The sequence below is a fragment of the Dendrobium catenatum genome, unplaced genomic scaffold (assembly GCF_001605985.2).
Source record: "Dendrobium catenatum unplaced genomic scaffold, ASM160598v2 fragScaff_scaffold_1631, whole genome shotgun sequence".
In the NCBI taxonomy this organism is placed as follows: Eukaryota; Viridiplantae; Streptophyta; class Magnoliopsida; order Asparagales; family Orchidaceae; genus Dendrobium; species Dendrobium catenatum.
In genome coordinates this window covers 299,583-318,763 of record NW_021320093.1, presented here as the reverse complement: position 1 = coordinate 318,763, position 19,181 = coordinate 299,583, and the positions used below count along the sequence as shown (strand labels likewise).

The 19,181-nt window shown below is 30.9% G+C and overlaps 1 protein-coding gene across 5 annotated transcripts in view; it reads left to right on the top strand.

Moving 5' to 3' along the window:
• LOC110107672 overlaps window positions 1-1,054 on the top strand; it is a 79,313-nt gene extending 78,259 nt beyond the window's left edge. For 4 of the 5 annotated variants that reach the window (XM_020837990.2, XM_020837988.2, XM_020837991.2 and 1 more), the window contains 3 exons: window positions 382-536; window positions 632-692; window positions 836-1,054. In XM_020837990.2, the coding sequence (XP_020693649.1) occupies window positions 382-536; window positions 632-692; window positions 836-903 (284 nt within the window). In that variant the 3' untranslated portion in view covers window positions 904-1,054. The remainder of the gene's footprint in view (window positions 1-381; window positions 537-631; window positions 693-835) is intronic. The other variant, XM_020837989.2, reaches the window with a different exon arrangement.
• Window positions 1,055-19,181: the final 18,127 nt, after the last annotated feature.

The following is a 19,181-nucleotide window of genomic DNA, read 5'->3' as shown; positions in this document are numbered from 1 at the left end:
ATAAATGAAGAGATGGCCTAACTTAAGTTATTTATGTGATATAATTTTATAATAAAATTTGTTGGACACGACCACTCATTAATTTTTTTTATTTTCTTAATTAAACATGTAGGTGTATTCGGTAGTGTCAGTCTTATTTCACTCAAATGCGTGCCCTTGATATATCTGACACAATATGCTTCTTTATTAATAAATGTCCTCCATAACAAAATTTCTAGCAATCACTTCTTGCGCTTTTCACATCCTCTTTTTGGCGACCAATCAAACTGCCAAAACTCTCATTTTTCCCACTTTTCAGTTCAAGGAGGCACTTTACTGCATCAATCTGATCCTTGTTGCCATCTGACTTTTGCTAACTATATTTTTTAACTATGTTCATAGAGAACAGCAACGACCCATCTGTTGTCATGATGGCTTCAAGCATATGTGCCCTGGTGTTTGATCTAATGTCAGAGAAGAATCTCTTAAATCATCCAGAATTTAACCATAGTACACTTGAAAGCATATCTCAGCTGATCATCAAAAGTTTCAGCCAGGTTCGCCCTCGCCCAGTTTCCCACTTCTGTTCCTGCTACTCATCTTTGCGTGCGATTACAATATAACGACTTTGTTTTCTTTACGTGTCCTATAGCAGGTGATGCCAACGGACAAGTCGAATGACCACCGCGATCTCCATGAAATTGTTCGTGCAGGTTTGTGGTTCTTTTGTTCTTTCTTCTTTTCTATTTGCGAGTTTACATGATTTAATATGATAACTTGTAGATGTCATAGTTTTTGATATTTTGAAGAAATCCAATTCAATCAGGGAAAACCCTTTGGCTTATGTTATATGCAGGGTATGATCGATGGGCTCATCGGTTTCCATTTGTCCAAAATGCTGTAGCGCGTGCAATGAAAGCTTGAGTTGTTATGCCTTCTGTTATGTTGACTAGTGAGACATCAAATGTTTTAAAAGAATGTTTTTTTTCCCACAAGATGATAGTGAAAGAAATCCCTACGAATGCACATATGAAAAAAAAAGAAGAAGAAAAATCTCTAGGGGGGTATTATCTCATGCTTTAGGCTCCGTTTGGGACAGTTTTTTTACCGCTTCTTAAAGCTGTTTTTTAATACAAAAATTATATTTTTATTATAAAAAACTGTTTTAAGAAGCAGTAAGAAAGTCATTCCAAACGAAACCTTAGTTATAAGATCACGTTGTGATGTTCCAACAAACTTGCATGGGAGTTGCCTTCATTTTCTTGTCAAGAGTTGAGCCATTGGTTAATTATTGCCTGTGGCTCAGTAGGATAAAGATATAGTAAATTTTGCTATGTATTTAAGTTTTAATAGTGAACACATTTCAAATATATCTTTTAGTTTAATACAGATATTAATTGAAGGAGGGCACTATAAGGAGATGGTGGTCATCATGTATTTTAGTGTGAATGTGAGAAAAGGTTTTGAAAATGTATTGGTTGAATGAGTTTATTAAGAATCCTTTTATGGTGGTGCTCCTAAAAATTATGGGGATTTTGATAATGGCTTTTCTTCAAGTTTTTCTTTCCTGTAATTAGCACATATTTGTTTTAGATAATTTAGTCATTTAGTGTCAAATTTAAATTTAATTAAAATTATTTTTAATACTTTCTAATGAAGTTTTTTTAGTTTTATCTCTATCTTTTACAATATTGGTCAAAATTAATATTTTATCTCCTAATCGAGTCATCAGAAGGTTAACGTTTTATTTGATCAAATTGTTTGGAGAGTCTCTATAATCTTATCTATTGTTGGAGCTATTCTAACTTTTTTTATGTGTTCATTTAACGTTCTATCTCTAAGATATAAAGTCATTCATCAAAATGAGCATGCTCATCTCTACATCACTTAATTTAAATTTATGTTTCTCTTTTAATGAATATCATTATCTGTTTCACCATCACTTTAAGCAATAGATTTGAGTATACTTTTTATAATAACTTGGTCGTCCAAAATCAATCTCCTTAGAATATCTATTCAAATAAAAGCCATTAGACTCTGAGCTTGACTATCATAATTTAAGTTTTCTTTTTTTTTCAACTCCCTCTCTAGTCTTATCAATAAAAAGAATATCACAAGCAAAAAGCATATACATGGTACATCCTCTTGCAAATGTCTGGTAAGAAAATACATGACTAAAGTTAAAAATATGTGAGCTTAAAGTTGATTATTTACATAATCCAATTGAAATAGGAAAATGTTTTGTCAAATTAATTTTTCTTTGAACATAAGTAACAAGTTATGCATATGACAATAACAATAAAAATTATTTTTCCACACTTCATTTTCTTTAAAAGCTCTAACTTCGGTTTTATTGATATGACAATAATAATAATAATCTCTATTTTAATTTAGGCTGCTAAGATTATTGAAGTCAATTATATTCTCAAAATCTTCGTTGAAAAGGTTTATTAAATCATCTCTTCCACATATGTTGAATATCCTAATATAATAAAAAACACATTTTGATCTTCATCCTTATTGCACTTCACTTAAATTAAATCTTTAATTGTCCTATATATTTGCTTGGCTAATTTACACATAAATCATTCGTCATCCTTAATATCTAATATATTATATAAATCCTTAAAAGCTAAACATGCTTGCATCACATATTACTTTCATAGACTCTTTACGGGCCTATCCATATATTGCCTAATTTTCTAAGCTTTTATATTTAAACTAATTTTTATGATAATGCTTCTTATTTTTTATTTTTCTTGCATATTTTAATATCTTGAACCTTATTCTCAAAAATATTTTTCCTAATATTTTTTAAATTCCCCAATCTAATCATAGGACAACATTCTACTTTATTTTTCACATTATGCCAATTCATCTTAAAGTTTAAAGGTAATAAATGATGTTGTGTATCATAATTTTAATTATTAATATTTTTGGAAAAAGATAAAGCTAGAACTTTTAAATCAAATTGCGAGAAGTTTTTTATTTTTTTCAAAATTTTCTCTTTGAATCATTTATTAAAAAGGCTAATATGATATAATGCAATAACAGTTTGTCTATTTAATATCCAGATCATTTAGAATGACGAATTGATTAGGGGAAGAAAAAATCCTCCAGGATGTCTCAAAGATAATTCAGTTATATTTTGGAGGAACTTTTTCTAAATGAATTTATATTAGGACAGAAGTTATATACTCTACTCTTAGAGACATGATACGAAATGTGCATACATGTCAAAATGATAGAGTAGTTCTAGTGGAAGATAAGATTAGAGAGAGTGATAAGTGTAAATAATGTATTATTTTATGTGTTATATTTCTAGTGAAAATGTAATATTTTAATTGCATTGTGCAGGAAAAATATAGAAAATGTATAAAATTCTAAGTTTTATATAGCTACAAGGCGTCAGAACAAATAACACCGCAGCGCCATCAAATACATCGCTGGAGCACTAGAATATCGACATCTCAATGCCAACTTCTCTGTAGGGCAACACCTTTGCCTTAAAAGTTCTGCTTTACAGCACCATGTTCACTGTTGTTCAGCATTGTAATGTTACATTCTATAATGCCTCATTGCCCAAATAGCTCTTCCGGCGCTACAACATTCGAAAGTTAGCAACACCGTGGCATAGCAGTTGTAACATCCTAAAGACACAACCTATTAGCAAAGCTATGTGAATTTTCACTAAGTAACTGATTCATGTCAGCAAGCTTCGCGGTGAAACAAGAAAAGCAGTTAGTTCATTTATTGGGCGCAATGGTGCCAATATTTCTAGTGTCATAGTGTCAAATGCCTCTTTTGTGTTTTCCTATAAATAGTCATTGTGTTATGTTTATAAAGGAGTTCACTCACTGAGATAATTTCAATACAATTCAGATTGCTTCTATGAAAATCCCTTAAGGTGACAACTAAGGAAATTTAGGAAAGTACTTGATAGCATCATTAGAATGTTTGGCTTGTATTTGTGGAAGCAATTCTGTATGTAAGAAGGAGTATAGAGGAGATCCATTGAGCTTTTATGTTGATATATATCTCTTGTATTTTCTTTCTATCATGCTATTAATAAAAATGAGTTTGCTTCAATTCTACTTCATATTTGGCTAAATTCTCTAATTTTGGATAGATGATGTAAGTATCATATGCAGTACTAATAAATTCCCTTATTCCTTAAATGATTAAAAAGTTATTTTCAATATTATTAGAACTTCATTTAATGCACATAGTGGCCGTATGTGCAGTTACAATTAGGTGTAATGTGGGGACTCGACGGATAGAAGAAGGCATAGCTAGGAATATTGAATTAGTATGTGTCATACCTAGGCTTAGAGTATAAAATGTACTAAAATTCTTAAGGAGATGATATATCTATAGGAAGTCAATGGACATCCTTTGTTCCTACACACTCTATAGAGATTTAGAAATGCATATATTTTGAATAGCATCACGCACAATTAAAAGAAATTTATTAGGAAAATATGTTAATTACATTCATCAATCCAAAACATTATATACATATAATGTATTCATTACCTTTATCTAATTTTATTTAAGTGATTGAATCTTCACAACATCTGTTTTTATCAAGTAGAATAATTGTTAAAATTTTAGTAGATAGTAATACAATTTTCACGTGAGCATATCTTTCTAGTGGGACTGATACTCTACTCAATCATTATATTATTTGATTCGATATGAATACTTGAGTATATTAAGTGTGGTTTTCGTAAATTTTTATATCAAAGAAAACCTAAATATTGTTAGGGATTGATAGAGCCCTAAATCATTTCACAATTCTATAAGTTACTCCACTGCCCCCATTAGGGAGTCACCTTAGATGGTTTGGTCATATAAAACAAAAGCGTTCTAATGACCCAGTAAGGAAAATAGATGTATTAGATTTAGCTTATGTTAAGAAAGGTAGAGGTACACCTACAAAGGCTTGTTAAAAAATATTAGAAATGACATTTCTTTTTTAGATTTAAATGAGATTTTGACTCCTAAAAGGACATAATAGAGAAAAAAGATTCATGTAGCCGACCCCACAGGAAGTGTTTATTGTGGTTTTAAGATTTTGATTTTGGATTTATTGATATTAGAGGATGCTTATGAAATGGATAAAGTTATCTGAGCAAGTCTTTAGAGCAACTTCTAGAAAATACTAAGACAACTACCTAACTAATGGGGGCTGTGGAGTAAACTTTTGAATTGTATAAAAATCTATGGCTTTATCACCCATAAATAATGCTTAGATTTTTTTGATATAAAAATAATAAAATTCCACTTAATATACACAAGTATACGTACCAAATTAAGTAATAAAGTGATAGAGCAGAGTTTCGAATCCATGAGAAAGTATGCTTACATGCAATAAACTACTATCGTTTACTCTAATTATAATAATTATCCTATTGAGAAAATAATGATATTTATATAGATTCTATCACTGAATAAAATAATAAAAATATTGAATATAATATTTAATAAAAGTGTTTTGAATTGATATGTGTAAATTTCATATCTTTTATAATGAGACTCTTAATTATAGATGTGATTTAGATCATATACATCTGTAGATCTCTGTCATGCTTGTAGGGGTGAAAAGAATATTTATTGACCTCCTATAATTATAATATCACCGTAAGAAACTATAATATTTTACATCCTATGACTAGGTATGCAAACATCCTATTTTAATATTGCTGGTTGTTCTTACGTTCTTCTATCAAGGTTATACATCACACTATATTTTAATTATACATATAATCACTATGTGTATTAAATTAAGAACAAGATAACATTAAAATATAATTTAATATTTATAGAATAAATATCTTCATTAGTACTTAACATGTATTTTACTTCATCAATCCAAAATAAGAGAATTAGCTAGACATAGAATAAATGACTTCATGAAACTCATGAAAAAAATAAAAAAACAAGACAGTAATATCACTATAAATTATCAAAGTATCTTCTTTACACTCCTCTCTTAACTCATAGAGTTGCTTCAAGAAATATAGGCTAAACATTTCGAATGATTGTATCATGTACTTCCCTAGTTTCCCTTAGATTTTACTCTAAGAGATAACTAAAGAGATACACTAAAACAAGTACAAAATTTGGCACTGAGTGCTTAATAGAGTGGCATCATGATGCTATTAAAGTGAACTAATGCCTCAGTGCTAAAACTTTTGTCTTGCCGTGGTGCTCATGGATAAATTATTTAGTGAACAACCATGTCTCTTCATTGAGAGGACGTAGCCCTTGAAAGTTACAACTGCAATGTCATAGCTTTGTTGACATTCAGGCACTACAACGTCTGAGTGGCGAAAATTGGCACCAATATATGAGAAATTCTAGCTTAGTGGTATTTAAAAATAGAAAATTTGGCACTGCCAAGTTGACTTTTTGATGATGCGGCACTAGTAATGCTGCAGCGCAGGTTGTGTTGCTATCATGGTGCTTGTATACTAAATAACTCAGCACCGCAATGACCAATTTGTGGTGCCTCGGTGGTATTGAAGGTGACGCTGTGACATTATTTCAATGGATGTCGTGGTGTTGTATTCTTCTTAAAATTTTTGCTATTTTTTGGTTTTTCCTGTGCAAAAATAATAAAATAATATAATTTCACTAAAAATAAAATTTCTAAAATAATACATAATTTACACTTATCAAATTTTCCCCTACTTAAACTCTTGCTTGACCTCAAGCAAATAAAAAAATTATAATTCTAATTAACTAAATAATCAAAGTAAAAATTGATAATCTAAAATTACTAAAATACAAGATAATATATCAAAATCTAGAATTTGTAAAAATCAACAAAGTTATAATTTTAGTTTGAAAAATACTAACAATTATCCTGACCAGTCACCCTTATTATTGCTTAATTTGAATTTACATGTATTGAATATAATCAATGATTTTTGAATTCTGAATTGAATAATGTAGTTTAAAGATTAGATGTTTTTGTAGTTAACATTAAAATTTAATAATTTCACCATTATTTATACTAGTTCTCCTATCTTATCATTTGTGAATTTAATTATAAGATTTCAGTCAAATTCTAAACTTTTAACTAATACCAAATTTTTAATGTATTCTCCTTTTTTTCTTTTCTTTTCTTTTTAGAACTATTTTTATATTTCTTTTACTTTTTTTATTTTTGTGGAGTATATAGTTAATAATTTTGAAAATCAATTTTGCTTAAAATCATCTTAATATCTTAATAATTTTAATGTAAGAATTTAATAAGATCACTAAATCCAAATTTAAATTGCTAAGATTTTTAATTTTAATATACTCATATCTATTCTTTAACCTAAAATATTCATATTCAATTCAAAGAATAATGTATAAATGTATAACTTATAAATTTAAGTTAAGTCAATAATTTCAATGATATAAATTAATTAATTATTAGTTTTTCCAATATATGAATTATAAAGCAGTGTCGATTTAAACTATAATCTAGGATTTTATTATTATCCTAATTTTACCTAATTTTTAATTATCATTTTTATTTGGGTTAGATAAATAATTAGAATATAGAGATTTTAATGGAAGATAATGTAATAGTAAAAATATAAAGGGAATTTAATCAAATGTAAATAAAAATGCATATGAACATTAGTAAATACATATATTTTCATATGAATGATATAAAGGAGTAAAACATGTGATATAAAATAAGCCAATGTAATTAATAAGTGTAAATAATATTATATTTTATATGATAATTTATCAGTAAAAATATGTTATTTTGGTTATGTTTATACATAAAAATACTAAAATGGGAAAATTTTTAAGTATGATACAAGACTGTGGCGTCAGACATAATACTACCACAGTGCCATCAATGACACTGTCGAATTGCCCGAATATGGATATGGTGGCGCCTAGTCTCTGTTTGATATCACCATAGCTTCAGAGGAGTCAACACTATCGAGCCCAGCTAACTATCCCATCGCCACAATGTCAGAGGAACTAGTGCCATAAATCCCAATCTCTTTCTGCATAACAACGCAATGCCAAATTCTAGCACTGCTAAGTTAAGGGAGTACCACATGGACATCATAGTGCTCAACCATCAGCAGTGCCACAGTGTTATAATTGTAAATATTGAGGCCACATTCTGACAGTGTAGAGACACATCAACTCATTAAATAGCAGATCCATGTCAGTATGCATAACAGTGGAGGAAACCTTCAGTGCTACGTCGTTAGTTCTTTTTATAGGCACCGCATCGTAACTTTCACAAGCACCATGGTGCTAGAATCCATTATATAACCAGGTAAATAGGATTAGTATGATGCAAGCATAGGTATAGTGCTTGTCATATATCAAATTTATAAAGATGAATTATCATGAGAGAGTTTTAACATTATATGCTTTGCTTACTCTTCTAAGATTTTCATAGGGTGACATACTATGGTAGTTTAGAGGGGCATTGAGGTTAGAAGAGTTTAATCTATTATCATTTGTCTCTTCATGCTTAACTGAGTGGTCGGTGATGCATATGATATAAATAATATCAATATAAAAGAGAATCATTAGAAAATATATTATATTTATATTATATCAATCCAAAATAATTTATCCCAATAGTATTTTATTTAATTATTTTTATTTTAAATTAAATGATTGAATCTCCATAAAAAATTATTTTTATTGAGTAGGATAATTATTATATTTACAGTAGACAATACTAGTGTCTGTAAGTAAGCATTATTTCTCGTGGGAATGATACTATACCCAATCACTATATTACTTGATTCAACACGTATACTTGTATATATTAAGTGAGATTTTTAAAAATTTTATATTAAAAAAACCTAAGCATTATTTAGGGATTCATAGAGCCTTAAAACCTTTTTATAATTCTTTAAGTTACTCCATCGCCCCTATTAAGTTTTTTGGCACCATTGCCATGGAAGAATTTATTTTATTTATAAATTTATTATATCATTGAATTAATTACAGAATTATACATACTCATATTTTATTTATAATGTATCTATATTGCATATGGTGTTAATGTTATTCATATTGCATTAATAGTTAAGTAATTAGTTATGTTTGCATTATGTCATTTAAGCACCGCAACACCAGATATCATAGTGTCACAACACGTTCCTTAATTTTAGTATGGTTCTATAAATTGAAATTTAATAGCTTTAATAAGTATATAAGCTAGTGCTTAGCACCAATCAAACTTGATTGTTAAGCACTGTTAAGTTATTAGTTAAAATGAATCGTACTGATTAAAAGTCACATTATTAGTTTTGGGTAAGCACTATAGAGTTGTAACTAATGCCACGATGCCATATCATTTCATCATTAAAACATCGATAGCATCGTAGTGACTACCTTACACGATTGCTGATGTGCTGATATATGGAAACACCATAACGGTGATCCATTTATAAAAGTTGTGTCAGTTTCCCAGAACTAGCTTCACTACACCATGTGGTCTAAACCACTGTAGCATTTGAATCTAACCATTTTGTCATTTAGTGCATGCATTAAGCGCTACAATGTCGTGCCCTTTAGTGTCATAATGCTTCAACGTTTATAAATTGGAATATCATTTTTATTTCATTTCACCTTACATTCCATCAATTTCTCTTCTCCAATCTTAAGTTTATATCTATAGCAATGGCACCCAAAACCTTTGAATCAAAAAAGAACTTATCTACTTATGATAAAACTAAATTTGTTTATGAGGCAGCAAAGGCTAAGTATACATACTGAGTAATCATTAAACTTTTGATCCCTAAGCATGGTTTCCTTAACCCAAACCAACCAATCTTTCAAACCATTTCTACTAGTGGTTGGGCTTATTTTTGTTAGCAACCATTTGCAGCCATTGTCAATGTTGTGCTTGAATTTTTTGCTAATGGAAATGAGGCTTCTGATTTCAAATGTTATGTAAGAGGGAGATGGGTACCTTTTGACTCTTCCACTATTAATAGAATCCTTAAAGTGTAAGATATGGAATTTAATAAACAATTTCCCATTTAGCCATATACACCTTTTGATTCCCATGAAAATTTAGCCATACTTTATGGACCAAATACTGGAGCTAGGTGGAAAACTAGAGAAGAGAGTATCATAAATTTCCTCACCTCCTATATAACTCAATCCTCCAAGTCCTGGCACTATTTCATCTCTGCATGTATTCTCCCTAGTAAAAATATTAGGGAAGTAACCAAGGAGACCATTCAAAAGGGCTAAACTGTTAATATTAGAAAGTTGATCCTATCTCCCCTTACATATGTTATGAGGGGATCTACTTTAGGGGGTTTAGGCCGTCTTTCTTTAGTTTATACTCTTTATATAGCAACAAGAGTGAGAGGTGATCAAAATGAAAAATATGTATTCCCCACAGCTACTCTCACTAGGGGTAAAATTATGAATTTTAAATAATATGATAAAAAAGAGATGGATCCTAGTGAGCCTAGGTCTTTTAAAGGGGCAGGGAGTAGTAGTAGCAGGCAGAGTGCCAGGACTCCTAAATCTTTAAATGATCAGGTGATAGATTTGAGTTGGAAGATGGATTGAATGACTAAATTTTATAAGAAAAATAAAGATTGATAGTTTTAGATAAAGATATGAATGGCCCATACCATGGACCAGTAGGAGAGATATTGCAGGCATACATCTAATATTAATGAAGCTATGTTTAGTATGATTAGAAGCATCCCATTCATAGAAAGGCTCAATCAGCATGAGTTTCCTTTTACACCTCAGTGTCCACCTTTTGTATGGCAATCGGGAGAGGGAGATAATGAGGAGGAAGAAGATGATGAACACCATGATTTTGAGGGGTAGGCTTGAGAGAGCATGGGAGAGAGATTGATGTTTGTTGTTTATTTTGTTGCATTTTTATTTATATTTTAGCTGAAGAATATAAACTTAGCACTGCTTGGGATGCAACCTAACTTTAGGTTTAGTTAATTAACTAGTCTAGTTGAAGACTATAAACTTAGTGCTTCTGGGAGGTAACCCATGTATGTGTGATGTTAATATCAATCATGTGTCATGTTATGAATATTATGTTATTTTTAATATATTTTTATGTGTTTTTTATCATTCATATGAAAGCATGTGTTTGTAATGTTTCTTTATGTTTTTATTTACATTTTAGCAAATTTTCCTTCATGCTTAAATTATAATTTTTTATCTAATTACTATTATATTCTAACTATTTAACTAACCTTTACAAAAATGATAATTAAATATTATGAAAAATTAGGATAATAATAAAACCCTAGATCCTAGTTTGAATGAAATATGTTTATATTTTATAGGTTGGAAAAACTAATACTTAACTTATTCAAAAATTTGAGCTATTATCCTAATTTAAGTTTATAAATTATACCTTTATGAATTTAACTTTTAAAAATTATAAGATGAATAATTAGTTTTTAAAATTAGATATGAGTAGATAAAATTTGAAATCATAGCTAACCTGAATATAGAATTAGTAATCTCATCAAATCCATACATTAAAATTAGTAAGATTGTATGAGAATAATAAAGCAGAAGATGATATTCAAAATTATTAATTATGTACTCGAAAAAAAGGAACCAAAAATAGTTCTTAAAAAGTGAAAAAAACAAAAAAAATATTAAAAGAAGAAGATGAGTACATTAAAAAATTGGTATCAGTGGAAGCCAACAATTTGAAATATAATCTTATACAAAAATTATAAAGTATAAGATGAGAAAGAGATTATGCAAGGGATGGTTAACTAAAGAAAGTATAATTTTAACTATAACCATATCCTATTATTAAAACTACATTATTCACTTCAATATTCAAAAGTTAAAGATTAAACCTATAACCTATAATTTCAAATTAGCTAAACATAAGAATGATTGAGTAAGTTTAGCTATTAATATTTTTCTAATCTAGAAGTATATCTTTGATTCATTTTTAATAATTCTATATAGTGATATATTATCCTATATTTTAGTAACTTAAGATTGTCCCTATTTATTTTTGTTAATCACTTAACAAGAATTACAAACTTTTATTTACTTGAGGACAAGAAAAAGTTTAAGCCAGGGAGGATTTGATAAGTGTAAATAATGTTAAGTTTTATATATGTGTTAATTTATTAGTAAAAATATATTATTTTAGTTATATTTGTGAAAGAAAATATAGAAAATGAGAAAAAAAATTAAGTTTGGTTATAAAGCAGCGGTGTTGGACACAATACCACCGCGACAACATCATTGACACCACTGGAGCACCTAAATATGGACATGGTGGTGCGCAGTCTCTGTATGGCAGCATTGAAGGAGTCAGGGCCGCAAAGCCCAACCAACTATCCCAACACCACAGCATTAGAGGAGTCAGGGTTGCAAAACCCAGTTTTTGTTTGCTCAGCAGTGTAGTGCCAAATTTTAGTGCCACTAAGTCAGGAGTATGCCACATGGACATCGCAACGCTCAATTGTTAACATCCCCATGGTGTTATAATTATAATTATTTTAGCCACAATCTACTAGTGAAGCGATACATTGATTCATTAAACTGAGGGTCTATGTCAGCAAGCACCTAGCGGAGGAAACCTTCAATGTTATAGTGTTAATTAATTTTTTTGGTGCTACAATGCAAGTGTCTCGAGCACTACGGTGCCAAGATCCATTTTCTATATTTTTTACAAATAATCTGTCTGTAATGTTAGTAGAGAGTTTAGTCACATATTTAATCTCAGTCTTAATAATGCTTCTCTTATTTTTCCTTAGGGGTTAAAATTAAGTAAATTTAAAGAATTACTAAAAACATTCTATTGGAGTGTTTGGCATTTATTTATGGAAGGAATTCTATAAGTTTAAGGAGGATTGTAGAGGTTATCATTGAACTATCTAGTGATATATTTTCAACTATACTTTCTTTTTTGGGTTCAATTAATGAAAATGAATATGCTTCAGTTGTTCTTTATGTTTGGCTAAATTCTTTAGTTTTGGATTAATGGTGTAAATGAAATATCGAGTACTAATAAGTTATATTCATCAATAATTTTATGATGTTTTCATTATATTAAGTCTTCATTTAATACATATAGTGGCCACATTTGTAGTTAATATTAGGTGTAATGTGGAGCCTAAGAATAGGAAAGCAGGCACAACCAGGTATGCTATATTTATATGATGAAAGCATAAGCATAGTGCTTGTCATGTATCAAAACTTATAGAGATAAATTGTCATGAGGAGATTTAGTAGTATACCCTTTACTTGCTCTTCTAAGAGTTTCATAAGGTGACATTCTATGAGAGTTTAGAGTGGTATAGAGGTTGGAAGAGTTTAATCTATCCTTTGCCTCTTCATGCTTGACTAAGCAGTCGGTGATGCATATGCGCTGAATAGCATTAAATATAAAATAGAATTATTATGAAACATATTATTTTAAATTCCATCAATCCAAAATAATTTATCCCAATAGTATTTCATTAAATTATTTTTTATTTGAAATTAAGTGATTGAATCTCCACAAAAAACTTATTTTTATTGAATAAGATATTTATTGAGTTGAAGTAGACATTACTAGTATTTACAAGTAAATAGTATTCCTCGTGGGATCGATACTCTACTCTATCACTATATTACTTGATTTAACATGTATACTTGCGTATATTAAGTGGGATTTTTTATAATTTTTATATCAAAGAAAATCTAATTATTTTTTAGGGATTAATAGAGCCCTATATCATTTTTATAATTCCTTATATTACTCCATCACCCCCATTAGTAATATATAAAAAAGTTAATGCTTCAAGCACCATAAATCTACAGTGGCTCTCATAGCCAGAACTGATCATCATGCCAATACAAAAAATTAAATTAAAAATTTCACTGGGATCCCCTAAGTAAAGAAATGAAAAAGAAATAAAAAAATACTACATAATAAAAGTAGCATTCAATCTCTCTCTCTCCTCAAGCCAAACAAGAATAACACCTAACAAGCACAATTTGGGTCTTCATCCTCCTCCTCCTCATCATCATCATCATCATGGCCTTTTTCACCAAGCTGCCAAATAAAATGATCATTAGAAGGTGTAGATAGAAATTGAAGGTAATTAGGATGCTCAACAAAAGGGATACTTTTGAACATTATGACAAGAGCATTATTAAAGTCAACAATGTATTTATAATGCTTTCCTATTAGTCCATACTGTGGACCATCCTCATCCTCATCTCAAACTATAAATCTTTAGATTCCTCATGAAACTGAGTAACTTCTTCCATCTTCCCTTTTAATTCAACCATATGATCTCCAAAAGTCTTAGGAGTTTTAGGACTTCTACTACTGCTACTACTACCAGGCCTCCCAGACACTCTAGCCTCACTAAGGTCTCTTTCTTCCTTCTCTTTCTTAGCTTGCTTAAAAAAAAAAATCTTTTTGTAATGGTTGGAATGGGGAACAATTGTTCATTAGTTTTCTCCCCCTTACACCCATAGTAACACATAAAGCATAAACTAGAGAGGGCTGTCCTAACCCAACAGATGATGTACCCCTAATGATGTACATTAGAGAGGAGAAAATAAGCTTCCCTACATCAATAGAATACCCCATTTAAATAACATAGTTCAATAAGCTTCCCTACGATTACAGGTAACTTCACTAATATTTTTTGTTAGGCAATAAATAGACTGAAATAAAATAGTGCTAGGCTTTAGAGGTTTGGGTTATGTAGGTGGAAGGGAAATTAATAATTTTATTCTCTCATTTTCAACTCACTCTACCATTGGGTCCACATAGAATATTCAGGATATCTTGAGGATTTATATGTGTCCCAATAAAAGTAGTGTATTTATCAAATTAAAAATCTTTAACTTTCTAGATTTTATTAATTGCCACAGTATTGAAAGGGACCCACTTACCCCTAAGATAGCATTTGTTATCCACTGCCTCCTTTCCATTAGCAAAAAATTCTCTAACCACATTTATAATGGCAATAAAGGGATCTTCACAAAAATTTCTCAACCCCTACTCATAATGATCAGCATGACTGGGTCGCTTGGATTCTGAAAACCCCTGATCTCAGGAATAAGTTATTTGGTCACAACTAAATCAAAAAACCTAGATTATGCATCAACAAAATCATGGCACTTGGGAGAGTAAAACTGCAGCATTAAAATAGTTAGCACTACAAAACTTAATTAAATTTATGCTCATTTCTTATTTACTAAATTTAGATCATAACTTTAACTATCAGAACAAAGAAAAATATAAAATGTGTCAAGAACAACAATAGATGAAACATGACTCGTGTAAATTCAAATAAGTAATATGGCACACTAAACCTAAATCTGGGTTGCTTCCCATACAACATTAAGCTTATAATCTTCAGCTAGACTTACCCATTAATTTGGCTGGGGTACATGTTGAAGAATTTCTGTATCCTCAAACGGATTGAATATTTTACAATCGAGTACCGCATAAGAACATGACATATTACCCTGAAGGGTAAAAATACCATTTCCTTATGAACTTAATAATAAAATTTACAATTATTAACAGAGATTCCCCCACTCGATATTTGGTCGAGTGGGGTTTATTTATTTCTGGGGTACAGACGTCCCATAGGGGCAAGCCCCTATAGTTAATTACATCCCAAACTTTGATTTTGGAAAACTTTTGATTAAACTAGTGGTTTTCTTATTTTGAAAGTCACTTAAGCATTGGCTAAAGTTTTGATTGTTTGAAATCCAAGAAAGACTTGTTTAAAGGTTTTGGCCCTTTAGGAATTTCAAGGAAGAGGTGATCAATTAGGAATTAGATTTTGGAATGAGAGCAAGAGGAGGTGAAGTAGGAGCACTTGATTCTGAGGGAAACTCAGAGGTGCTTAAACTATCCTATGTTGGGCTTTACATTTTAGAAATCTAATTTTGGTTTAAGTTGATATTTTAATTAGAAAGTTGGGGCTTACATTCCAATAACACATGTTGGAGGAATTGCATGAAAGGTGAGGGTTTATAGGGTGATTTAGAATCGACCCATGCCTTGGACCCTAAAATTAAGGTGAGGACTACTGATAGGTAGTGCCACAAACCTAAGTCTAGTACGTGCAAAAGGGACTTATAAATTACACCTCACATGAGGTATAATCTTCCTGACCTCTAGATTTACTATCCCGCCTGGAAGGGACTACCAGTTAAACCCTCCTAATTGCTTTTAAAACCATGTGTCTTGGTCTCAATGCAAATGTAGAGTGGATGATTATTTTTTATTTAGAAGGTAGGGCTTATAGCTTAGCTTTGAGGCCAAGATGCCTTATTATGTGGGTATGCATATACTGACTCACAAAAAGAAAGATTTTTTTTTGTTATCTGATCCTTAAGTGAGGGTTTTCTATATGCAACCCATTTGGGCTATGCAGGATTGTTTTAATTTTTAGAAAACTTAGCTCCTTGAAAAGAGCCATGCAAGACTTTCTTATTTGTTAGAAAATCGTGAATCCTAAATCAATTTTTAGATTGATTACATTTTAATAGATAGAAATCTTATTTTGTCCTAAGAGCCTTCCATATCAAAAGTCCAAGCCACACCTAAGCAAAAGCAAAGAAAGAAACCTATGAAAAAGATGCATTTCTATTACACAATCATGTAAACAATCAAATATGCTTTTATTTATAAATAAAGTATAGGGAATATAAATAGTGTTCGAGTTATTACAAACGAGTTTGACAGCTGAGTTGCCTGTCATTACACAACCCAGTCAAAATTACAGACTCTACTTATGGGGGGGTTCTTCAGGCTCTTGACTTCTGAATGGACATTGGGCTTCACCTTTGACAGGTACATCTTTCTAGTCCACTTCAGTCTTTTGCTCCAAACTCCCACAAGTTTGATACAATTACAATTCTATCAAATACATGTTTGAAAAGAAAAGAAATTCAAACCTGCAGTGGATTAGAAACAATTTATATAATAAAGCATCACATTAAGAATTTTGTTTAGCACCTAGAGTGCCAAACCACATGCTTCTATCCTATTGGCCACATCTTTGGGGGATTTTAAGTAGCACCTGTCATGCAAGCAGTTTATTATTTATGAGCACCCTTCTTTTAGATATGACCACCTGCAAGAAGAACATGCATATTTCTACACTATCCACTTAAGGGCAAGTGCCCATAATGCAGACAATCCAATAGGCAATCACTCCATAACATCAAACACATATGCATAGAAAGAAAACTCTAATCCTAGCATGCCTAAGTATGTTAGGCTTGTGTAGCATGTCACGCTAAAGGTGTTTGGTTTTATTTTGGAATGAAGATATTTAATCTTTATCCAAGGGTGATTTCACTTTAAATTGTTTATGATTTAAAGATTTTATTTGATTTTTAAGTGTTTCATATTTAGGAGGGTTATGAAGAACCCATAAAGTAACCACTGCTTGCTTTTGGGCAAGCCTGTTACTTATGAATCCTAAGATATAATGATATAGGAATTCCACTTTTTGGAGGAGATGATTGATCATTGTATCAAAAGAAACCTAAGTGATTTTTTAAGTGTTTTAGAGTTCTTTTAGCATTGGATAAGAGAATTGTCTATTTAATAGGGTAAGATAGATATGCCTAAGGGGTTTCACTTAGGACTTGGTGAAATCCATCCAATAGAGTAGGATGAACTTCAACAGAAAGGACAACTCCTAAGACATCTATAGGTTTAGCATTTTAAATGTCATAGGAGAGGCCACTCAACTTGGTTGAAGAAAGACATCGCTTAGATTTTAGGTCTAAGAAAGGCATCCAACATGTAGCTTTTTGGCTACATGTTGAGGAATTTTCCTTAGCCTTTGGAGCTAAGAGGAGAAAGAACCTATAGCTTTTGGGCTAAGGTATAACATTGTCTAAGGCCTTTGGAACCTATAGAAGTGAGGGAAGATTAGTATCTTTGAGGCTACAAATCAAAAGTGTTTCTCCTTGAATTTTGTATTCAAAGAGTTGAGTTTCACTTGCTTAATTTGAATTAGGAAAATAACAGTGAGTCACTTATTGAGTTTAGCTCAATAAGTGAGAGAGATTTGTAACTTTTGGGTTACAAATCAAAAGGGATTACCATTGAACTCTTATGTTCAATGATGGGTATTTGATTTGCTAGATTTAGATTAAGCAAACACAAGAGTATGATGTGTAGTTTTGGCCTACACCTCAAGGATTCTTTAGACTTTCGGGTGTCCAAAGAGAGGAATTCATTCACATAATTTAGGTTAAGAGAATGAAAGAAAAGCTAGGATTTTGACTCCCTTGCTTAACATGAAATTATTTGTTAAGTTTGGTTCAACAAATACATGATTTTGGATTGAACTACTTGTTGATTTTATTCAACAAATAGATGATTTGGAATAAGATTGATTCACTCTCAACGTGAGTTGAGCAAATGAAATTTTCATAAACTTTCGAGTTGTAGAAAGGAGAAGAGAAGATGCAACTTTGGGTCCCAAGCTTCTAAAACCTCTTTGAACATTTGGTGTTCAAAGAGAGGAATTCATTCTCCCAACTTGGGTTTGAGAACATGAAGATGGATTTAGATGCTCTCCTACAAACTTGGCTTGCAGGAAAAGGAGAGGAAAATGCAACTTATGGGTTGCAAGTTCAAGTACATTCTTCGAACATTTGGTGTCCAAAAGAGATGTATACATTCTCCTAATTTTGAGTTTTAGGAGAATGAGATGATTTCCTATAACTTTTGGGTTGTAGAAAGGGGGAAATCATGTGCAACTTAGAGATTCCACATTTATGAGTGTCCATGAACATTTGGTGTTCAAAGGGGGATAATCATTCCCCTAAATTTGGGTTTAGGAGAATGATAGGACTTTCTACAACTCTTAAGTTGTAGAAGAGAGAAGCAACAAATAACCTTTGGATTGTATGTTGAAAGGGATTCCTTGAACATTGGGTGTCCAAGGAGGAGTGTTCATTTGCCTAAATAGTGGCTAAGCAAATGAGATGAAAGAACTTGATGTTAGATCTCAAGTTTAAGAGATTACAACCTTATGCATGGGAATATTGGTGGTAGCTCCTAAGGTGAGTTAAGAGTCATGCAATGATACATTTGGAACTTTGAGGAGGTTCCAATCAATGTGCATGAAAGGGATGATGAATGTTTGTTGATTTTGTCATAACAAACCAAGGATTGGTGACTTAGAATTTATTTCTAAGGTTTAGGACCA